Below are 24,825 nucleotides of genomic sequence, written 5' to 3' on the forward strand. Positions count from 1 at the left end.
AGGTTCCTATTTTAAAAAACACGAGTTGACCTTTAAATAACCTCGAAAATGGAGGTTAAGGTCAAAGTCAAGGTTACCAGGCTTATGGCCCTCTTTGATCCCAACAACTTTTATTCAGGTCATATGAAATATTCATAAAAACCACGATCTACCAGCTATTTCGTACCAATAACATATTTGACCTTCAAATGACTTCTACAGTTCATTTCGACCCTCTATACAGATACATATCTGAACGTAAAATTTTGCGTTCTTTCAGAATCCGTGGTCAAAAATAGGGGTTTCCATTTGAGAAACACAAGTTGACCTTCAAATGACCTTGAAAATAGAGGTCAAGGTCATCATAAGGTAGCTCACTTAAATCCCGACAATTTTTATTCAAATAGTTTTCTTTGAAACTTCAATACTGAAGAGTTATTAGGGTGGTCCGTTACTTTTGGGACTCCCCGTATATGTATATACAGGGTGTTTCATTTTAAGTGATATGGCCGATTATCTCGCGAATCGATGATTTTATTGAAAAATTTTTCGAACAAAAATTGCATGGCTTGAAGGGAGACACATGGTAGAAATATGGACTTGATCTTGAGTGACCTTGTCAAAATCAGGTCAAGGTCATTAATGTTTGTTTAAACGGAAACCTCTATTTTTTATTATATATTCTTATAGCTTATCTCAAGAGCTTTTTAAAACACTAGAATAAAGTTACGTTTCATTAAGTACTTTGCAAGTTATGAGGTTTGAAAGTTAAGGCAAGACCGATCACTGATCCGACCAACTAAGGCAAGACCGATCACTAATCCGACCAACTAAGGCAAGACCGATCACTAATCCGGTCAACTAAGGCAAGACCGATCACTGATCCGGTCAACTAAGGCAAGACTGATCACTGATCCAGCCAACTAAGGCAAAATCAATCCGAATATATCTTTAGCCGTTGATAATTCTTGCCTTAGTTGGCCGGATCAGTGATCGTTCTTGCCTTAGTTTGCCGGATAAGTGATCGGTCTTGCCTTAATTGGCTGGATCAGTGATCGGTCTTGCCTTAACTTTCAAATCTCATAACTCGGAAAGTACTCAATGAAACGTAACTTTATTCTAATGTTTTGAAAAGCTCTTGAGATAAGCTACAAGAATATATAATAAAAAATAGGGGTTTCTGTTTAAACAAACATTAATGACCTTGACCTGATTTTGACAAGGTCACTCAAGATCAAGTCCATATTTCTACCATGTGTCTCCCTTCAAGCAATGCAATTTTGGTTCGAAAAATTTTTCAATAAAATCATCGATTCGCGAAATAATCGACCATATCACTTGAAATGAAACACCCTGTATATAGTTATGAGATTCTTTTGAGAAACAGAAACGCTATACCGAATATTCATTTAAAACGACAATTTCTTTAATTGTACGACTGATTGATTTGCGACTAATTTGGATTCGCGAATCGCTATTTCCCGGCTATACCAGGTGTGTCGGTAATTCCTTTCCGGTTTTTTCGCTAAAGAAAACACGTTATTTACAATGGATAGTTAAAATATATTTATTCAAAGTATTGGCCATTTGATTCTATACATTTTGCCCATCTCTCAGGCAATTTATGGATGCCATTCCAAAAGAACTGTTTCTCCTTTGAGCTAAACCATTCATCGAGCCATTTTTTAACTTCTTCGAAATCGGCGAAGTACTGCTCTGCAAGCGCGTGCCCCATCGATGCGAAAAGGTGGTAGTCGGATGGAGCCAGGTCTGGAGAGTACGGCGGGTGCGATAAAACTTCCCATCCAAGTGATTTCAACACTTCTTTGACTGGTTTTGCTGTATGAGACGGCGCATTGTCATGCTGCAAAATCATCTTATCATGTCTTTGAGCATATTGTGGACGTTTTTCAATCAATGCACAGTTCAAATTAATCATTTGTTGTTGGTAGCGATCAGTATTAACTGTTTCTCCAGGTTTCAACAGTTCATAATATACGACACCAACCTGGTCCCACCAGACGCAGAGCATGGTCTTGCGACCAAAGCGATTTGGCCTTACAGTCGATGGGCCGCCTTCGCCAGGTGATAGCCATGATATTTTCGCTTGGGATTTTCGAAATAAATCCATTTTTCATCACCCGTTACTATTCGATGCAGAAATGACTTCCTTTCATACCTTTGAAACAGCATTTCACTGACGATTTTTCGATTTTCCAATTGCCTGTCGTTCAATTCATGTGGCACCCATCTTCCCATCTTTTGGATCTTTCCCATCGCTTGTAATCGTTCACAAATTGCTACTCGGCTCACATTCAACTTTTCTGCCAATTGTTTTTGAGTTTGTGTTGGGTCTTCATCCAATAACTCCTGCAATTCCGCATCTTCAAACGTTTTCGGCCTACCAGGACGTTTTTTGTCTTGAACATTGAAATCACCACATTTGAATTGTCGAAATCATGTTTCACATGTTCTTATGGTTGGAGCATGCTCACCGTAAATCTCTACCAGCAAACGATGACTTTCAGTGGCTTTTTTCTTTTGATTAAACAAGAAAAGTAATGCGTGCCGCAAATGCACGTTTTCAGACACAAAACTCGACATTTTCAAAAAATTATTAATCTATAACGCTGTTATTTTGGCGGAACGTAACTTGTGTAGTTTTGAGGTTAATGTCAGTAGAATAAAATGACATATGTATCAAATTATAACATTGCATACTTATGGCTAGTAACATCTGTTACAAAAACCGGAAAGTAATTACCGACATACCTGGTATATACAGGGTGGGGTGTTATAAGTTTACAATCCGAAGTGTGAAGGTAGATTGGGTTAAGACAAACATAAAAGTCCCATACCGTTTTGCGAGATTCGCAATAATTATCGAGTTATTAATGATAGAAATCTGAGTAATGGGAGCGCGCCGACATAGATGATTGGAGAAGCGTTGCAGCTACTCAGGCCACAGCGCGGCCCACTCGACCTAGCAACTGTTGGCGGCGTGCGGCGAGACGTAGGTCCGGCGAAGTAAAACAATGAATAGCAGCGCATTGTCTTTCCCCTCGTCGCACACCGGCAAGAGTTGCTGGATCAACTGGGCCGCGCTGCGGCCTAAGCAGCTGCAACGCTTTTCTAATCATCTATGCCGGCACGCTCCCACTCCTCAGATTTCTGTCATTAATAATTCGATAATTATTGCGAATCTCGCAAAACGGTATGGGACTTTTATGTTTGTCTTAACCCAATCTACCTTCACACTTCGGATTGTAAACTTATAACCCCCCACCCTGTATATGCGCGTAACCGATATATACAGGGTGTTCCGTAAGTCGAGGTCAATCGCTCAAGAGATGAATGGGAACCACAAACAAGAAAGAAAGTTGATACAAACATAGGTCCAAAAATGCGTTGTTTTTGAGTTATCGCCATTTTTATATTAAAATTTGAAATTGCTTTGCTTTCGAATTTTTTTGGTTTTGGAATTTCGATGGTTTTTATGAGTTTCAAAACATAACTGAAGTCAAATAAAAGTTGCGGGCTGCTTTAGCACTACCCAGGATGCACCGTGTGGAGGTACAGCCCGCTTAACATCCCTTGGCAGAGATCAGGACCCCACAGTTCGTCACTCCTATGGTAAATATCACAGTGTTATTGTACAAGTTTTGTTTTCGAACACCTCATATAATTTTTACGTTCACTCACACACACACACACACACACACATACACACACGACAGAGAGGGTTTGGAGTCACTAAATACCACAGGAGTGACGAACTGTGGGGTCCTGATCTCTGCCAAGGGATGCTAAGCGAGCTGTACCTCCACGCGGTACATCCTGGGTAGTGCTAAAGCAGCCCGCAACTTTTATTTGACCTTAGTTGTGTTTTGAAACTCATAAAAATTATCGAAATTCCAAAACCAAAAAAATTCGAAAGCAAAGCAATTTCAAATTTTAACATAAAAATAGCGATAACTCGAAAACAACGCATTTTTGGACTTATGTTTGTATCAACTTTCTTTCTTGTTTGTGGTTCCCCATTCATCTCTTGAGCGATTGACCTCGACTTACGGAACACCCTATATAATACATACTAAATATTATGTGTACATATTGCGAGCGAATGGAATGCTATGATATCGGAAAATTGCGCCACAAAAATTATGGAAGAGATATCGATTTTCGGAGTTAACATAAAGGTTCACAGTGTCCGGCCGTTGACACATCTATGAACCGAAACTCCCGCAAAAATAATCATCCCCAGAGGAAAAAGGAAGAAAGAGAAAAAATGAGGAAGGGAGATCCGTGGCAGTGTAGGTGAAGAAGGAGAGACGCCGTTCCTCTCGTTGGCGAAGAAAAAGAAGGGTCGACTCATGAATAATGCGGGGGTGAAAGCCGGCTGAAACAATTGCCGGTCGTCGCCCTACTCCAGAAATTACATCGTCAGATTTTCCGCGAAATTAAAACATTATACCGGGTGCTCGAAGCATCGCTCGCACTTTTCGCTGGCTACGGATTTCTTGGCGAATTCCTTCCTTCGCGATCTCGTCATTTCCTACGTTAAATATCACCGTAATTAAGTGTCAAATGAAAACACTGTTAAAGCGCGTTTATTTAACATCGACTAAAGAAAATATGGTTTCATTATCCATCTACATTTTATGAAGTTCGTTTTGTCAAATTTTTTTGTTTTTAATTGCATGTAATGGAAAAGCTGTGTCGCGATATGGAAATGGATCATTTCACATTGCTTCGTCTCTTTGAGTGCCTTCCTTCGTTAATTTATTCTATCAATCGTGGATCATAAAGGATATATCTTCCGCTTGAAAAATTCTCATTTCTAGTCGATGGCAAGTAAATACCGACACCCCGTATATATTCCGCTTTCGGCCACTTGTCATCCTGCCCTTTTCTACTTACACGATACATAGATTCGTTCTGGTACGAAGCGCGAGAAAAAATCGCCGATTATGCGATCTGACGACGATACGCCACGCCAATGAGAACACTTTTCTTCGGGATTTAATGGCTCGTTCTTGCCAGGGACGGAATTACGCGGCCGGCTCGCACCGGCCGAGCAGTCGCCGAGCAATTTCTAGGATAATGTTGGCCCGGTTATTAAACGTCCTTATGGTCGCCGTAACATGTCCATGGAGAATGTGCCCCCGGAAATCGGAGGATTTGCGCAAGCGAGAGGATGTCAGAATGCTTTGTAGAATAAAGATGCGAACTCGAAGCGCAAAAATCTATCGTAACTATCGTACAGTCGTCCGGACGAATAAAAGCGAAGTTGAAATTTATCGAGTTAAAGCAGATAGTTTCGCAGGTTCTATTCTGGCTGCATTCTCTTGCATTTTTCAAAAAGTTTTAGAATTCGAACTTCCACACGAAGATTCTTATTTTATTTATTCGTCTTTTTTCCAGTTAATAGTTTCTAGCTTTTAAGGTAGAACAATGCGCACATGCGCGCGATGACTTTCCGTATGCTATATTCTTGATACCTTTCGAGTAAATTCCTGTTTCGAGCGCTGCGATCCTTGCCCGATGCCTCAATGGTGTTGATTGCTTATCTGAATATACATAATCGCGACGATAATGCTCGGACGCTCGGGCTGAACACGCAGATATGCGACGTGCATATGTAACGAGAGTGCAATTCCCTTATGCGCCCGCATATGAACGATCACCGACAATGAAGCGATCATCACCGTTTACGCGCGGAAATTGAACCCTCGACTTTTTAGTTGACGGATCAAACGTTTATACAACGGGTCAAGAATTTTCATGTTTTTCTAGCTTACCGCATTTTGGCGTCGGATCGGATAATAAAAATGTTTTCGATCTTTTCGTACCGGTCCAATTCTCCTCGCGATATGGAAACATTTAATTTTCGCGAATTTCCGTTCCCTTGCGTGTTCAGTATTTTGTTTTGCACCTTTATGATCTAGATTTTTATCTCTCGCCCTCCATCGGATATTTTTCTATTCATTTTGTATGCATTTTGTTTATTATCGCGATACACTTATTGCCCTTGTAGTAAAATCGCAGTTTTATCGTTGAATTTTACGGTTAGCGATGGGCGTCCGGCTTTTTCGATTCAAATGTGTTCATATGATAATATGTTCAAGTGCGTATTTATATGCGTGAGAAAGAGGAAAGGATCCGCAAAAATTGACGTGAGCGGTGTAAAAATGTTACCTGCGTGAGTGTGCGATAACTTTTTCTTGTTCCCCAGAATCGTAAAAATATATGCAAGAATACGAGAAAGAAGTTACGAAAGTCGTGTTATTCCGTATCGTGTACGTCTCTTACAATTGTATTTTTATCTTTTGTCTTTTATCTTTTATCTTTTATCTTTTATCAATTGTAATTTTTATCTTTACCATTATTATTATTATTCTCATCAGTCAACTGGATAATAAAACGAACGTTATTGACAATTCGCCCTTTAAGAAATTCAATTAAAACGGGTCAAGGATAAAATAATGAATGTCGGTGGCTTTAGAACCTATAAATCTATGAGGTATACTAATTTGCACAAGACATCCGGATCAAATATTACGTATGTTGGGTCCGACCTTTGTTTTTGCAAGACGACATACATTATGTATGTGTGGACGCGTGCTTGGCACTTACAGGTCTCTTCGAGATATACGAGGGCTGGCTTTCTCTTTACGTCAAAGCGAATCGGGTAAAAGGAAAAAGAACAGAAGAAAAGATAGACAGAAAAAGCATATATATGACGGCATGGATGTAAGATTTAAGTTCTTTCATGTAAAAAGAGATAAGAAACTTGAGATTTTCCGAATCTCAAAATTATGCAAGAGACAAATTACAGATAAGAGAGACTTTTTAATCGAAAATTTAATCCAAGCACTTCGAGTTTTGTTTAAAGTAAGTTCAACAGCTACTGGTGCTTCATTAGAATCATTAAAGTAACATTTTCGCTTTGTTGTTGAGATATTCGCAGTCTACTCGCGTGGGAGGAAAGAGAGGATGAGAAGGAGAGGAAGAGTAAGCGCGCGGGCGACGCTGGAGACTGTACATCGTCCTAAAGAGGAAAAAGTTTGCGTATCCCAACGTCATTTTTTGCGGCGTCTGGACATAATAAAATAACGCGGGCAGAGCCGTATAACGAATTGAATTTCTGCAGAAATGACCCGAGGCATACTCCGTGGAAGGGTTCGGGACAGATATCCTTGTACGCGAAGTTATAATAAATTCAAAGCGAACGAGGACACGAGACGCGCGCGGCCACGGCTCTCGGGTTACGTTTGGATTTTGCATAGAATATTCCCCGCGTGCGAATTCAAAGCCCTTGGTTCGTGCTAAAAGTGTCTAAAAGCAAGCCACTAAAGTACGAGTCGCCACCAGGTGATACTATCGAGTCGCGGATAAAAATAGAATGAATAGAATTTCTCCATCGCGACTTTCTTCTTCATTGCAAGATCCTCCCGTATGACCTGTCTTGGAAGTACACTTGGCTTTACCGTCTCGTATCTGCTCTGTTCTAATCTCATTGAATGTTATTCTCAATCTTTGTCTTTATCAAAGCCACGTGTATCGCGTGCGATTGCGTAAGATCTTAAAAAAGATCCATAGACGGAAAAAATGTTGCTTGCGCAACAGCTAATTTTTAATGCAAAGGAACCTAAATGATTAAAAAAAGGAAAAAGGAAAAGATTTCTGAAGTAACGCGACAGTTAATATGTTAACGGTGATTTATGCTAAATATGCGGTTGATGAATACTTGATGGCTAAATGGGATGCGTAAATATGCGCATTCATTCTGCGAATTGCTTAAGAGCTTATTTTTACACATCGTCGCTTCAAGTTGTACCCTTTATGTTCTCTTTGCTGAACAAATTCTCTTTTGCTGAACAAATAATGTGCGCGGATAGCAATGTTGTAATTCTCGCTAATTTGTCTCTTGGTGACTTCGAACGAACGAATAAGAAGAAATGTGTGCACATATTTTGTTTACGTCACCTGGTTATTATCATTTTAAAAAGAATAAAATTCGCTTTTTTGCAAGTATTAACGTACTCGTAGATATTGAGGTGGATAAAAAACATGACGGATATATTTTATATTTTGATTTTTGTGCCGCCTGTAAAAGAGACCATTACATAATACCGTAAACATTTTTTTTTAGACACATTGTCTACAACATATATACATATCCGGGAATCTTCTGTTTTTCGGAGTTAATTATATTCCTCCTTCGCGAAAAGCATGACCTGTTCTTACGTTTTAAATATTCGTGATATACAGAATGTCTCATTTTGATCTATCACCTTTTGTAATTTTGTAGGGAGTGGTCATAGCAAAAAATGTTGTACAAAAGTTATAGGATTTTAAAGAGATATTACAAGAGATTTTGAACCTGAAGCCCAATTTGAGTCCTATGAGGCCCAAATCTAATTTGTTAAGCGAAAATTGCTATTATTTTACTGCAGATACGTAATCTACATGAGAAAATAAGATAATTTTGTCTTTTGTGTTTCTTTACAAAACCTCTTTCATTTAAAATGTCAGTCAAATGACTCACTCTGAAAAAAATGGAATTAGTAGTTCATAAAGGTTACTTATAAAATTTCTAGCATAGTCACATTTTGGATTCGAGATATATTTTTAGCACATGGCTATTTTAGAATTCCTTTTGAGCACACGTCCATTTTGGGCCCGGAGCCTATTCAGGGCCTAATGTGACTTACGTTGAGAGTTTCTTAACACTTTGATGGCCGGACTCACATATATGTGAGTTCACTAAGCCAGCGGTTATTGGCCGACTTCACATATACGTGAGTTGATTTAATTTAAAATTCAAAAACTTTATTTATAAACTTAAAGAAAATACTCTTAAAAATGTGTGAAAGTGATCCTTTGCAGAAAAACACTCAAATATTGAGTATATATATTCAAATTTGAGTGTATACACATTAAGAGTAAATCCGAATAATTGAGTGTAGATACTTAATATTTGAGTATTTTTTCCGTAAGGGACGACGAGGTATACGCCCTATCATATAACCTATCAAATATTAGCGATCAGATATCAGATAACAATGATGAAGAATGAGACAATGGAGGTGAGATTATAGTCAGAAAGATGACAAATCTGCTACTGAAGTAATTATGCTTTTTTATTTACTAAATACTAATTATGTCTGAATTTGCAACAACATGTTAATAGCATGCCTTTTGTAATAAAGCTTACAAAAGGCCGACGCCAGTCAGTAGTTTTCGACATTATATGCCGGCAGTAAGGGCAAAGTTTTTCATGAAACGTATAGCCGTCAAAGTGTTAATATTACAATATTTTTTCATAATTATGGCAATGCACTGATTCAATCTATGATTTATTTGGCATAACAAATCACGAAGGAAAGTTATAACGTTAAGAAACTCAACGTAGATCAAATCAGGTCTTAAATCGGGCCCAAAATGAATTCTAAAATAAGCATGTGCCAGAAATATATCTCGAGTCCAAAATGTGATTGTTTATGCTAGAAATTTCATGAGCAACCTTTCCGGACTATTAATTCCATTTTTCATAATGAGACATTTGACTGACGTTTTAGATGGAAGGGGTTTTGCAAAGAAACGCGAGAGACAAAATTTTTTATTTTTTTTTTATGTAGATTATGTATCTGCAATAAAAGAATAGGGATTTTCGTCTAACAAATTTGACTTAGGCCTCATAGAACCCCAATTGGGCTCCGAGTTCAAAATTTATGTAGTTTTTGTAACATCCCTCTTACTTCATCATAAAATCTTACAACCTTTGTATAACATTTTTCATTATAACGACTCCCTGCAAAATTACGAGGAGTGACAGATTAAAATGGGATACCTATATTAATTACATTAGCACTACTAATTGAAATATTAACTGGCAATTGAATTAATTAACTGCACAAATCGGCAGGAAAATGCATAACAGTTTAATATAGTATTGTATCACATATAGTCGTGTCGTAATTTATATTCTTTGGACACGTAAAAATTAGCGATTAATAAACAAATATATAAAAATGTTGTATTTTTAGCAGCATTATATTTTATATATAACGTGCTTTTACCGCATACTTTAAAAAAATACCGAAAGAATGAAAGACTGTGATATTTCGATAGTCATATGTAATTATACTTTGCTGATGGAATTACAAATTTTGCACGGTACTTTTCACATGGCGCTTATACGATGCTCATCTCCGCGATTGTTCTTCGCGAATAACGTGTGAATAACGTTCAGTACAAACTCGCGTGATACGCTGCTAGTCATTCTCTCAACGCTGCAATTTATTAATGATGTTAATTCTAGGCAGAACAAAGGAAATATCTCGCTAGCGGCTATCGATATTGCGTTTGTAAAATATGGATTACGCGTGAGATGTCCGTAACAGGTGCAGCGGGACCGGTCTCTCGATATAATAATACAATATTCTATGTCCCATTATATACTCCCGGTCAGATAAATTTATTACGAATTATAAAATCCTATGCGACAAACATTACGCGCATTTTGAAATGAGCTATAAAAAATTAATAAATCGTGTAAAATATATAGGTTACACATTTTCAGATTTACCGGAAACTTTCTTTGCTGTTAATTAGGCTTATAGCTCGCTTTCATAACTGCGAGTAAAATAATATAGGCATAATTTTTCTATCACTACATACGAGGGCGGTCCGATAAATACTTAGCCTCACCGCCCGATGGCGCCACTATCGCAAGAGAAATTTACTATCGTGTAGTACATTCTCGTAGACGGCTACTGTCGAAATTTCAGCCGAATCGGATTCGTAGTTTTGTTTTGACCGCGTGTGGAAGCGGGCGTGTCCGCGGATTTTAGAAAAATGGAAAAAGAGCAATATCGGTCGGTGATTCGATTCTTGTTTTTGGAAGGGAAATCGCTCAGCGAAATCAAAGAGCGCTTGGATGCTGTGTACGGTGACTCTTCTCCTTCGATGGCGACCGTCAAAAATTGGTTTAACGAGTTTCAACGTGGTCGCACGTCGGTTTTTGATGAGCCACGCCCAGGTGCTCCGAAAACGGCTACCACGGAGGATAGCATGACAAAAATCCACGATCAGGTATTGGCAGACCGCCGATTGAAGGTGCGCGAGATAGCTGAGACAGTAGGCATCTCAAAAGATCGCGTGGGTCATATCCTGCATGAAATTTTGGGCATGAGAAAGCTGTCGGCGCGATGGGTGCCGCGTTTGCTCACTCCGGACAACAAGCGCAACCGTGAGACCACTTCAGAGCAGTGTTTGACGCCATTTAAGCGCAATCCGAAGGAGTTTCTGCGTCGTTTCGTGACCGTCGACGAAACATGGATCCACTGGTACACACCAGAGACCAAGGAACAGTCGAAACAGTGGACTTCACCCGGCGAACGTGCTCCGAAGAAGGCGAAGACTGTCCTATCGGCCGGAAAGGTGATGGCCACCGTTTTCTGGGATTCACAGGGTGTGATCTACATCGACTACCTGGAGAAAGGCAAAACGGTCACAGAGCTGTACTATGCCGAATTATTGGGCCGATTCGACACCGAATTGCAGAAAAAACGGCCCCATTTGGCGAAGAAAAAAGTGCTCTTCCACCATGACAATGCACCGGCTCACACCTCCGCCCTCGCCACGATCAAATTGGTCGAATTGGGCTACGAACTGCTGCCCCATCCACCGTATTCTCCAGATTTGGCCCCGTGCGACTTCTTTTTGTTTCCAAACTTGAAAAAGTCACTCGCCGGGCAGAAATTTGAGTCGAATGAGGAGGTCATCGCCGCCACGGAGGCCTACTTTGCAGACCTCGAGAAAACGTATTTTTCAGACGGGTTAAAGAAGTTGGAGCATCGCTGGGTCAAGTATATCGAGCTAAAAGGAGACTATGTTGAGAAATAAATCGCCACTTTCCCAAAATTTTCGTTTTTCTTTTGTAGGCTAAGTACTTATCGGACCACTCTCGTAAGATTGAAGAGGATTATACAATACACAGCGTACAAAAGAAATATGATACGTATGTTTAACAGAAGAAAATCTCAAACGCGAATATATTTCTTCGCGTTGATATTATTTCATATATGCGTTTCTCTTCCTTTCTTTTATTTTTGTTACACAATTCTTATAAAACACAAAATTTCATCGCAATATTACACAACTCCGAGTTGCATCCGCTCGCGAATTGTTTCGATCAACATGGAGCTTTGAGAGGATGCATCGGCCAAGTACAGCGACTTCGTGCAGGTCTTATGCAGCTTGCGCAACACGCTAACTCGCTCAGCCTGATTTTTTCGCGAGTCGCCTGTTTTCGCGCGGCTACTGGAACGGAAGCAATAATTCCCCCGCGGCCAGCGGCGAAGTTAACGAGGTACGAGGTACGTCAGTTAACTTAACACCGACCAAATATTATTTTTGCAATTCCCGCTGAATCCCGCTAACGAGCGCACGCTCGATAAAAGCGCTGACGCTCTTTCTCTCTCTTTCTCATCCTTTCTCTCTCTCTCTCTCTCTCTCTCTCTCTCTCTCTCTCTCTCTCTCTCTCTCTCTCTCTCTCTCTCTCTCTCTCTCTCTCTCTCTCTCCCTCTCTCTCTCTCTCTCTGTCTCTCTCTCTCTCTCATTCTTCCTCTCTAATGTCGCACGCATTCTAAATTCTCGCAATCGATGTGATGAATACATTAATTCGTCGTTTTGTGATTCTTCCGACGAATAAACATTTCAGGGGGACCGAATTTCGTAATTTGAGGGATCCAGTTGATCAGATCAAAAAATCAGACTCTAAGAGTGGTAAGCGGAAAGTCATTTTTTCCAAATTTCTTCAAGCGTTAGTCGGAGAACTTGATCGGCGGAATTGCGATCAATCAGTCGTTCGCGACAAATCAGAGACAGACCGATCGCTAAACCGACCTAGAAAACTGCGACTCCCGCGACTAGAGCGACATATTTGCGCGCGACGAGGTGAATGATTTGCGATCACGCGAGGTGACTTCCAAGACTTTACGCGCCGGTGATGCACGCCGTTTTCGTGCTATTCATCTTGCCGGCAGAGTTGCGAGGACACCAGACGACAAGGAGGGGTCCGAGACAGGCAGTAAGACCGATTCAACGAATTCGGTGGTCCGAGCAATCGGGGCCTGGGTATAAAACAGTTGATCGACGCCGCCGTCAGCATCAGTAGCTTAACTCCGCTCGAATATGAAGGTAAGCACATTGCTCTTCTATCGCTCACCTTTATCTCCTGTACCCTTTTTATTTTATCCTCTTGCTTTTTTGTTCTTTCTATCCATCCTCCTCCTTATTACCCTCCTATAATCCTTCCGCTCTTCATCTCCCTTTTTTCTTTACCATAACGATGTCTTTGTCTCTCCTTTGTGTTCACCTTTTTACGTCTGCTCGGTTGTCTCTTCTGCTCTCGTGAATTCTCGAGGGGGATGATTTCTCCCTTTCTCTCTTTCTTTCTCTTTTTCTGATCGGTGTGTGTTTAATTACGAGTGTAATTTTACTCTGTCAATTTTTCCGAACGATATATCGGCGAGGATAGTAGGAGTGAAGAGGTATACGAACTGAAAGCGTAAATGAAGGGAAAAACGAAACGAGGTCGCAAACGATTTTGATGTACGGTGGTGCACCATTTTTATTTTTTTTTTGTTTTTGGATTACGGATATCTTTTAATTTCAGAATCTTATTTTTCAGGATCTTTTTTGTCTTTTTATTATAATTCTCGATCTTGGAATATTTTATTCACGTTCTTTCTGCCTCTCTTGTGCATGAACGTTAATTGCCGCCTTTTATGCGGCGAAAAAATCTGATCCTGAGAGACTGAAAGTGAATAATGCAGCGCGAGTTCTTTAGCGCATCTCGGAGCTGTTTCGCGTCGTTAACGACCTCGGGGACCGTTTAAGGGTCTCCTACGGCGATTCAACGTCTGTCACCCTCGTACATCGTCACAAAAATCCACCATTAATCTGACGCGTTAAATGCGCGCGTACACGATTTTGTGGCACCGTTACGGATATGCTGACTCTTTGGATCGGGAACAGTGTCGATTCTCTACGCCAGGTGAAATTTCCTCATGAGAGTGAAAGGCGTTAGGAAGTGTTACTCGTGTTTAATGCAAGCAATTGCGTAATGGCACTCACGCAAGTACCGGTAAATCGCAATATAATTCTCTTTTTTTTATGTTATCGTGTAGGATAACCGGTTTCTTTGTTCTTTGCCCACCTTGCGCGACGAAATACCTCATATCATACCTTGACTGGACGTTCTATTGTATTAATTCAAATGAACTTCGAATACATGCTACAATTATTAGAATGGTAGGCGCATTGACGCGCAACTATAAAGCTTCTAAGTAGGTGCATCTCAATGCGATGCTCCATATGTTGAACAGCATTACCGTCCTTGTCATTGGTAGGGTTAAATATCTTTAGGCGAGCTCATTTTGTGTACCATCATTTCGCTATCCTTTGCGCGCTTCATCCTTCACTGAAATATAGTCGGTATCGCGTGTTGCAGGTCTATTCTATACTAATTAACGTTCTAACTTTCCAGCATTAACCCGTTATATACTAGCGCAACCATCTGGTCGCGATCTTTGGTGATGGAGAGTAGGGGATGAGAGATCTTCACGCTTCGAGTTTGAACTACTCGTCGAAGCTGTCGTGGTTCGTGTTCCCGTCGGATTGATCACGAGGGAACAATGCTCAGTTAAAATTTAAAGGAAAAGAAGAGAGATCCTAATAATTTTTACAAAAATTAAGGAGTAATTTGTTTGTCTATTTATTGTCAACTTTGTGAGTTTGAAAATCATATAAAGATCCCCATTCCTGTTATATAGGAGCGAGCTTGATGATGAATCGATCTCTCGATCGATGAGAGAAATGCATAACAGAAACGTCGATATGCGAGACTGTCGAAAATTAGACATACTCAAATTTATAGACTGAAATTTCTATTTTTATCCTTCTAAGTTTGATTTAGTCTTCATATAGTTCAAAGTTCACCAGTTTCTCGAGTTTCTCCGTGTAAAATATTACTGCTAAATTAGTATCTCGAAACTAGAACAATCGATGTCATGTTATCATTAAGAAGGCACGTGGTATCTCTTTTTTTCTTTCACAGTGTGGCATTTTTTGGTCTCCTCTATTCGTAATATTCACATATAAACATCATGTTTTCATAATACAATTTTAATATAACGATATACTTAATTTAGATAAAGTATCGGAAACAAATGGATACAATAATTAAACGTATCCAATGAGGTTTCAGGAGATTCCTTAATATTATTTCGAAAACGATGGAATGCGACGCGCGTTAAGTCGCATCGCGTCACGTTGACTCATACTGCATATTTTATTCGCCGCATATCGTAAGAACGTAGCTTTTAATGCTCCATGACGCAGAACCGAACTGTTTCCCAGCTCCGTATGCAGCCACGCTTGAGAAAGCGTTTAACACTCTCTGTGTAATGAAATCGATTTCTAAACGGTACTCCGCTCCACGCGTGTTCCATTGGTTGTCCATTCTCGACTTTATCTGTTAATGAGACGTGACGCGACGTCCGTCTGTATGTCGATCCTCTCGGCCCCTATTTTCTATGAGCTTGTAGGAGCCCGGTGACGTGTTATCCATTTTTGTTGGAAGCCTAGGGGGGGAATATCCATAGAATCATCGACTGAAATGCACAACGCGCTCGCGTATATAACGCAGAGACGCGTTCGTTAGCGTTCGCATCACGCGTTGAATGCATTCGCGCGATTCTACCTTTCGGTAGTGCTCGCCCACGTTCGTGATTGTCAACCGGCTCAGTTGCAAACATTTAGCCACGCAAGCACGCACGCACGCGTGCACAGCCGACCGGTATTTAGCATGGGAAAACGAGGCCGCTGCGTTGTGACACTTTGTTCACTATCGGTCGATGTATTTATAACCGCTGTGTTTGAATGGGTCTTTCGGACTCGCGTTTAACCCTAAACTTCTCTCGCGATTGCAACCGGATGCGGTATATTCATAGCCAGAGGTGCGCTTGATCTGTACCGGTACTCGCTGAATAGAATAAAACGTTCAATAACCAGTATCTTGCCAATTTCCAGCATTCTTGCGCAGATTTGATCGTATAAAGCGAATAGTGACTTATTAGTTACTTACTAATTATTATTTATTCGCTTGTTTATTATACATATATATTTTAAGTATTATATAATACCAAACATCTTAGTGTTTAATAAAATCCGTAAGAGTGCCGGAAACTAGCAGAGAACTAGCTACTGAACATTTTATTTCAGGTCGCAACAATAGATTCGGATGTATGACTTTTGCATGTGTTTCTTTGTAATTAAAAGGACTTTTTGACTTTGTATGTCGCGTGCTTGTTATTCTTGTGGTCGTCTGCGTTTTGGCAGAAGAGAAGTACACGACCAAATACGACAACGTCGACGTAGACTCGATTTTGGCGAGCGACCGTTTGCTCAAGAACTACGTGAACTGCTTGCTGGACAAAGGAAGCTGCACGCCTGATGGCAAGGAACTCAAAGGTGAAAGTTCTTTGACATTTCATTCAATATTACCCTCGTTGCGACCTCTTATGCTTAGACCGGGATATTTTACGTTACTTACGTGTTCTTATTTTAACGTTTGCTTTGTTCTTACTTTAACTTTAACATTTCTTGTAATGCGATATAATAATGATGATAATAATAATAATGAGGAGGATACGATAATATGAGGAGCGAATGTATCTCGCACACAGTACGGCATCACGTGATAGTGTGGCAAAACATGCACGACGAAATGAAATGGTAATGACGATCTTTCCCATGCTTTCCAGCGGGAAATCAGTTTTGGGACTAATGGCCATCTCGTTTCATCCCGTCGAAGGATACGCGATATGAGGTCGTTTCGTTAACTACGCTACATATGTACGAACTACGTGTGTGTATCACGTGTGTGTATCACGCCGGTTCGAGATATGGATGATACCCTACAAGCCCGGCTTGTCGCCGGGGAGATTTTGACAAAAAGTACCGCCCTCTTCACTCAGCAAGACATTTGCACGTGTCGTATTATTCATGCTCGCGGTTAGGTGCACGAACAACGAACGCCCATTTTTTAGCGCGTGAGAATTTCGTTTGCAACGGTCTCGCAGTATACATAATATCTCTCGATGAGATATTAAGTGAAAAAAATGATTCGCACGATGTGCCAGGAAACTGCGCTATCGGTTGTTGTTATATTCTCTGATGAAATATATTGTGCAAATTTTGTATTGATTATTCGTCCCACATACACACGCGCGCACACACACACACATACATACACATATACCATTCTTATTTATTCCTCTCGCATAGAGTTGCGTTTATCGTCCCTCCCTTTTCCTTTTGGCTGAGCTTTTTTCATTTATACGCCATCCCAAACGTGCGATGGACAGTAATACGTTACCGAGGATATATAGTCCTTGTCTCAGAAAATTCACGAGCGATATGCGCGGGTGTACGGCCAGCTGCCCAGAGCAGCTGGTGCAAATGACGTGGGACGACAAAAAATCTCGAGCGAATCCTGCAGAACATCGTATATTCGAGAAATAACATACATTATTATGAACTTCGTCTTTACCAGAAACGACTCGGTCGTGATGGAAACGATCCTTACAAGAGCGACTAACTTCGTCGTCAAGATATTTGAATGAGAACCATGAGAAATTAGAATCGAATCAATTAATCTCAACTGAGGAAGAAAATAGGAATCGGCATCCGAATCGACGTCTTGTCGTACAATTTACGGGCAACATTCTTTATAATTTTATGACGCTGGGTACTCATGACTGACGCAACTAGAGTGCATTCCCTAGATGGACTTTGTTGTACTCCGCACAGAGATTACGGAGTCCCTGATCTGAATTTTTCTGCAATTATGATTTTCTGTATTGCAGAACACCTTCCGGACGCGTTGGCGAGTGACTGCAGCAAGTGCAGCGAGAAGCAAAAGAGAGGCAGCGAGAAGGTCATCCGGTTTCTAGTCAACAAGGTACAATCCTGTCACTTTTCACTGGGCTAATTAAACGCGCGGCCGCGTAATGAGTTGATGTTGGAGGAAAGAGAACGGTTGGGGGATACATCGAGTCAGTTTAAATGCTGCGGGGAACTAGTTTGACTTCCACACAGAAACGCAGTTAACCCTCTCTCTTTCTCTTTACCTCTCGGTAATGCGGGCAGCTAGGGATATCCCGGACTCGTCACGCCCGGAAAACTTTTGCATCCGTAGCCAAATAATTAAACAACGATATACATCCGTCGTCCTTTCAATTCGCATCCCTCGAAAGCCTGACCAGATGAGCAGACGGTGTAATCGTATGAAGAGAGTAGAGAGGTTCCACCTATTTTGAATCTGTTGTATTTCAACATTCCTGATACATACGCTGAGAACATCGTTGCGAATATGTGGCAAATTCGGCATTTCAAAATATAAATTTTAGAGTGTAACAAGTCCTGCCTATTTACGTAGGTTTGGAGCCTTTTGTGACTAATAATGTGACTTAAGTAAAGTACAAAATTGTTACAGGATTAAAATGTCGCATACACACAGAGGAATACGTACTACGTTCAAGTAAACCTTACTTGTTTTAAATATTTCATAAATTTATATGTCCATAAACCTATTATAAGTTCATTATAAACAAAATATATTCTGAATCTTAGTAAGTTTAATATTTCAATCAAATTAAGACAAGCACAACTGACATAAAAATTCAATTTACTTCTTATGCAGAGTATAAGTTTTATAATATTTTTGAAAAGATAGTGAATTTTTATTTTAAACATACGATAATAAGATTTTCTAAAACTTGTGATATTTTATATTGAGAAAATATTTTATTGAAAATAACCATTATTTAAAAGTAGGAAAGTAAATTGTGTTTTCTTAATAGTAAATACCATTTTTCTCTGTGTAAACACAATTCTCTAAGTTGACGCCATTTAGAAATACACTCTTTGAAATATTGGAAAAATATATTAAATGGAATTTTCTATTTGATTTCTTAACATCCAGAACACTTTCCCGTGGTGACTGTTGTAAAAACTGATGCAGAACTGTGCAGAAGGGTGTTGTGCATGTGATGAATTTACCACGGTCTAAAATTAAATAAATATGGAATCTTGACTAAAATATTAGAATACTTGGAATAAAAAACAAATAACATTTTTGTTTTAGTAGAATTATCAGATAAGAAAATTTAACTTCTCAAATTTGCCGATTTTGGCAGCTTTTTTAGCAGTAGATATTAAGTTTTCAATAATCTATTATCCCTTTATCGATCTCAGTACGCGTTTCATTACTTGCGACAATAACATCCAAAATGGATAGGATCTTTTGATAGACATGTATTATCCCGAAAAATCAAAATCTCTAAATTTGAAAATTGAGACAATTTTCTAAAAAGTTACAAGACCGAATTCCGAATACTGATACAATATCTCGAAATATAATTTTGTTCTAAATATATAATTGTTCCCAAAAACAGTGCACATAAGTGTATTAGTACTACACTCTTGTACTCAAGTGAGTAGATATTAATGCATCTGACTATATAACAAGACAATTTCAATGATTACAATTTTATTTCGGAATATTGTTTTGATGTATGTATTTAATAATATTATAACTTTCAAGAAGACTTTTCAGGAAATTGTTCCATTTTTTATATTTGATATAGTTTTTCTTGACAATACATGCCCATTCAAACATTTACCTTCTTCCCTATCAGATTTTGTTATAACTTTACGATATTTATACAGTCATTATGACATGGATACTTTTTATACGGAGTTTCGTTTTATCATGTTTTTCGCTATGAAGCTAATAATATAGAAGGAGTAAAAAAATTTTGGCAATAAAAATATTTTTCTTTATCTTTATTTAGCCCTTTAAACGAGTTTAATATCATAGTTATCAATGTTTCACGAATGAAAATATAATTTTTTCAATCTTTCGTTATGAAGATGGAGAAATTATTGTTTATGTGATCTTTCATTTCATTTCAGAAACCAGAAACTTGGGAGGATCTCAAAAAGAAGTACGATCCCACTGGCCAATATACTATCAAGTATCAGGAGGATGCAAAGAAGCAGGGATTAAATGTGTAAATAATTTAGATCCTCATCTTGTCGATTAGGACGTCAAGAGATATTTGTCTTTTTTACAATGTTCGAGTTAAATAAACCCGTCAGTTTATCACACATAATTTCTCTTGTGCTCTTTTGAGAAAGAAATTAGATAAATATGAAAATTTACTTTCTTAAATGTTACACACACACACACATATATATACACATACGCGCGTGCGCGACAAGAAATTTCACACAAAAATCTCTCTATTATTATAAATTAAATATAAATGATAGTTAATCAGTGTACAAGAAGGATCAATCGTGATTAAATTACGTGATTAAATATGTGATTAATCTAATTACAATATAATTATCCATTAATAGATATGAACGATAATTTCCCTCTCTTGTCTCATATCTACCTTTGTTCTCGACGGTTGAGCAGTATTTGTACGCCAGTCACGGCTTGCAATAATATATTTCTGGGTTCCGTGGCTCTTCTCTCGAAAGCAGTTCGACACGTCGGGAAGAGATAAATCCAGGCACAATGCCGAGAAAAGTTCCGCGACCGAAGTTTGAGGTCTGAACGTCGCCCTTGAGACCGTCTCGCTTAATTTCCTGACGCTGTCCAATACGAAATATATGTGCACACATACCTATGTACACGCGCCGCAGCTTCGCCGTTCAACTCGCCGGAAACCGACGACGATTTTGTATTTCCATCGTTCTACACCGAAGACAAGTGAAAGGTTCTAGCTCACTACTCGAGAAACCATTCACCTCCGACCGTATTTCATCATCGCGAAACAAGAACATCGGACGATATAATCGATGCAGTTCAGTTAGGTAACGATCGACTCAACTTCTTGGTGCGACACAGTTATCAAAGTTGCACAAGGACTAACGGGATAGTAACTTCGATATCAGGCTTCGCGCGTGTTTGCTTGCTTATAGATTGAGTTCTCGATCATTTCGAGAAACTAATGTAAACGCACAATTCTTGTGGTCGTGGTGGAAAAATTACGTCACCGTAATTTCGCGGACGCTGCGAAATTACGGTGACACAAGACTGATAAAACTGATAAAACGGAAGGCGCCGAACTTTGTTTTGTTCGCTCGCGTCGCTTGCTTGTTTTTGAAGCGATGATTCTTGCTCCGCCTCCGCACGCGCTTGTTATTAAATTAAAGAAGTTAAGGGTTGACCGAGATGGGACCCGACAAGTACACATGCATAACTAATTACTCTCCTTCGTCGCCCTCCCGCTCCGACTCACCAGTCGGCGAACTTTGCCGACGACGCGCGCGTTAAATATGTAAATGAATTACGAGATTAGTGTATTATAGTCAACTTAAGCAGTCGATTTAAATGCACCGCGATGAACGAAGAGGCTACCAACGGAGCGGTCGGATGGTTGAGGGTCACTCGGACGATCGGGATCGCGCGGAAATCGAGGGGGAAAATTCGCGAAGGCGCGACTCGAGGGGGAAAGTTCGCAGCTACGGCGGTGGCGACGGCTCGGCAAAACCGAAAATTCAATCTCTGCGTGCCGCCACTCGACGAAGATGCTTATACCCTCTCAGGCATCTTTCGATTCTGTTGCGTCAGTCGGATTGAAATCCATATGTCGTCGATTTAACGGGCCATTTTTAGAAAACGGATTACTTCAACAGGTTGAATTTCGCACGCAATCTTTGTAGCACCTATCGATGGTGCAGTTTGATTGTCTTCTTGTTAAACGGGAAATTACGATCAATAAACTACGATTTACGTCCATGACATATTTGTCAAATGGTCACGAAATGAGGGGTGAAGAAGGCAGATATGGGAGAAGAAGAACAGGAGAGAAAGAGAGTTTGTTAGAACTGAGACGAACTCGACACGATCGATCATTGCGGAATCTGGAATGTGAACCATTTCAAGACTTCACGTTTTCTTAATTGTAGAATTACTTAAATATGACATCAATTTTACACGACGGACGGCAGCTGTCTTTTAAATGTCATCGATCGATCCCGGGCATTCCAGTTATGAAAATACCGCATTTGATGAATTTGAGATATTCTCGGCTTCGTATCAAGCATACCGAAATCGCTGGAATTGCTAGCGATACTCGAATTGCAATATGACTATTGTCGCATCCATCGCTTTTATTACCTCATTTGTAACACCGTACATTGTTGATTGAAATCACTCGTTACGATTGTTTCGTTGAAACATAGAAATATACATGTATATATTTTATACTTTTGACAAGTAATAGATTAGATGACATACATCGGGATGTTTGGCGAAAATATTCATGTATCGCAGGTATCCATGAAGGTTAACGACAAGGAGTGACGATAAGCAACTTTACTCTTCAGGTTATTCGCAGTTGGGTGCTTCTCGGCGATGATCATCGGCTCGTTTGTACCACCGCTCATGAACCCGTGATATTTTTCATGTATGTCAGCGAAAACACCCAGATATCGCAAACGCAAACCATTGTCAAGTACATCGTACCATTTTAAACCGTAGCGAGCCACAGTTAACGGTACGGAATTAAATACTGTTGAGACTAACCGAAGTTAGCCGACGATTCATTAGAATATCACAATACGTCCAGCCGATGATATTCGTTGGCAAATACACAGTTAAATTTGTAACATTAGGGATAAAAAATGGTTGTACAGTCGGAGGATGTACTTCTCAGATCATCTCCTAAGACGAGACACTAAAAGGATTTCCAATCATGTGACAATCGTAAATGTGTTACGACGTTTTAGAACCACAAGGTGATTGGCCGAAACCATACGTCATCGAAAGTGATTTAAATTACCTGACACATTATTTACATTGTAATTAGTGCTGTTAATTAAAACTCCCAAGTATATAAATATCTAGCTACCTGAATATTCAAGATCTATGCATATTAATTAGAGTATCCAATATCAAGTTCAATCTGAAAATTCAAACTGTATTTGGAGAATTCAAATTATCTCGAACCAAATTCGAACTACACTGTATAAGAAGGAAGTATCCGGATACAGAATCATGATACAGACCCAGAATTCGAATTCGAATTCGAATCCGAATTATATACGAGGGTGGTCCGATAAGTACTTAGCCTACAAAAGAAAAACGAAAATTTTGGGAAAGTGGCGATTTATTTCTCAACATAGTCTCCTTTTAGCTCGATATACTTGACCCAGCGATGCTCCAACTTCTTTAACCCGTCTGAAAAATACGTTTTCTCGAGGTCTGCAAAGTAGGCCTCCGTGGCGGCGATGACCTCCTCATTCGACTCAAATTTCTGCCCGGCGAGTGACTTTTTCAAGTTTGGAAACAAAAAGAAGTCGCACGGGGCCAAATCTGGAGAATACGGTGGATGGGGCAGCAGTTCGTAGCCCAATTCGACCAATTTGATCGTGGCGAGGGCGGAGGTGTGAGCCGGTGCATTGTCATGGTGGAAGAGCACTTTTTTCTTCGCCAAATGGGGCCGTTTTTTCTGCAATTCGGTGTCGAATCGGCCCAATAATTCGGCATAGTACAGCTCTGTGACCGTTTTGCCTTTCTCCAGGTAGTCGATGTAGATCACACCCTGTGAATCCCAGAAAACGGTGGCCATCACCTTTCCGGCCGATAGGACAGTCTTCGCCTTCTTCGGAGCACGTTCGCCGGGTGAAGTCCACTGTTTCGACTGTTCCTTGGTCTCTGGTGTGTACCAGTGGATCCATGTTTCGTCGACGGTCACGAAACGACGCAGAAACTCCTTCGGATTGCGCTTAAATGGCGTCAAACACTGCTCTGAAGTGGTCTCACGGTTGCGCTTGTTGTCCGGAGTGAGCAAACGCGGCACCCATCGCGCCGACAGCTTTCTCATGCCCAAAATTTCATGCAGGATATGACCCACGCGATCTTTTGAGATGCCTACTGTCTCAGCTATCTCGCGCACCTTCAATCGGCGGTCTGCCAATACCAGATCGTGGATTTTTGTCATGCTATCCTCCGTGGTAGCCGTTTTCGGGGCACCTGGGCGTGGCTCATCAAAAACCGACGTGCGACCACGTTGAAACTCGTTAAACCAATTTTTGACGGTCGCCATCGAAGGAGAAGAGTCACCGTACACAGCATCCAAGCGCTCTTTGATTTCGCTGAGCGATTTCCCTTCCAAAAACAAGAATCGAATCACCGACCGATATTGCTCTTTTTCCATTTTTCTAAAATCCGCGGACACGCCCGCTTCCACACGCGGTCAAAACAAAACTACGAATCCGATTCGGCTGAAATTTCGACAGTAGCCGTCTACGAGAATGTACTGTTACGTCCTAGAGGAGGAACGCAACCCTTTCGTTCGCGAGTAAGGCGAACCTCGTTCGTACACGCGTATCAGTGAACGGGTCAGCGACCCGACGGGTCCCTTTACTCGAGCACCGACGTACGACGAGCGGTCCGTTTTGCGGTCAGGGACGCGAATCCCTTTACCGGGGATAGGACCATGAGTTGACTGTTGGAAGGGTATATGTGATTTTGAAATTAATTGGAAAAAGAATGAAATATAAACAGATTTATTAAAATGACTATAATAACAAAATGAATTACGGCGCGGTTTAATACAGTTGAGGAATGACTGTGTATGTGTATGTGTGTATGTATGAGAAGTGAAAGAAGGAGGAAATAATAAAAAAATAAGGTAGAAATATGAGTAAAGAGTTAGTCGGGTGAGGGGGAACGTGAGTGGTCGGGTG

The 24,825-nt window shown here is 40.2% G+C and overlaps 1 protein-coding gene across 1 annotated transcript; it reads left to right on the forward strand.

The window, feature by feature from the left end:
* Positions 1–48: 48 nt before the first annotated feature.
* On the forward strand, positions 49–20,746 carry LOC105182524 (Ejaculatory bulb protein III). The gene is made up of 4 exons (XM_025298987.1): positions 49–118; positions 16,333–16,524; positions 17,922–18,016; positions 20,032–20,746. Exons 1-4 carry the CDS (start codon positions 49–51, stop codon positions 20,131–20,133), a joined length of 459 nt encoding a protein of 152 aa, XP_025154772.1. The 3' UTR covers positions 20,134–20,746.
* Positions 20,747–24,825: the final 4,079 nt, after the last annotated feature.

Source organism: Harpegnathos saltator, unplaced genomic scaffold, assembly GCF_003227715.2.
Source record: "Harpegnathos saltator strain DR-91 unplaced genomic scaffold, Hsal_v8.6 scaffold25, whole genome shotgun sequence".
NCBI classification, from domain to species: domain Eukaryota; kingdom Metazoa; phylum Arthropoda; class Insecta; order Hymenoptera; family Formicidae; genus Harpegnathos; species Harpegnathos saltator.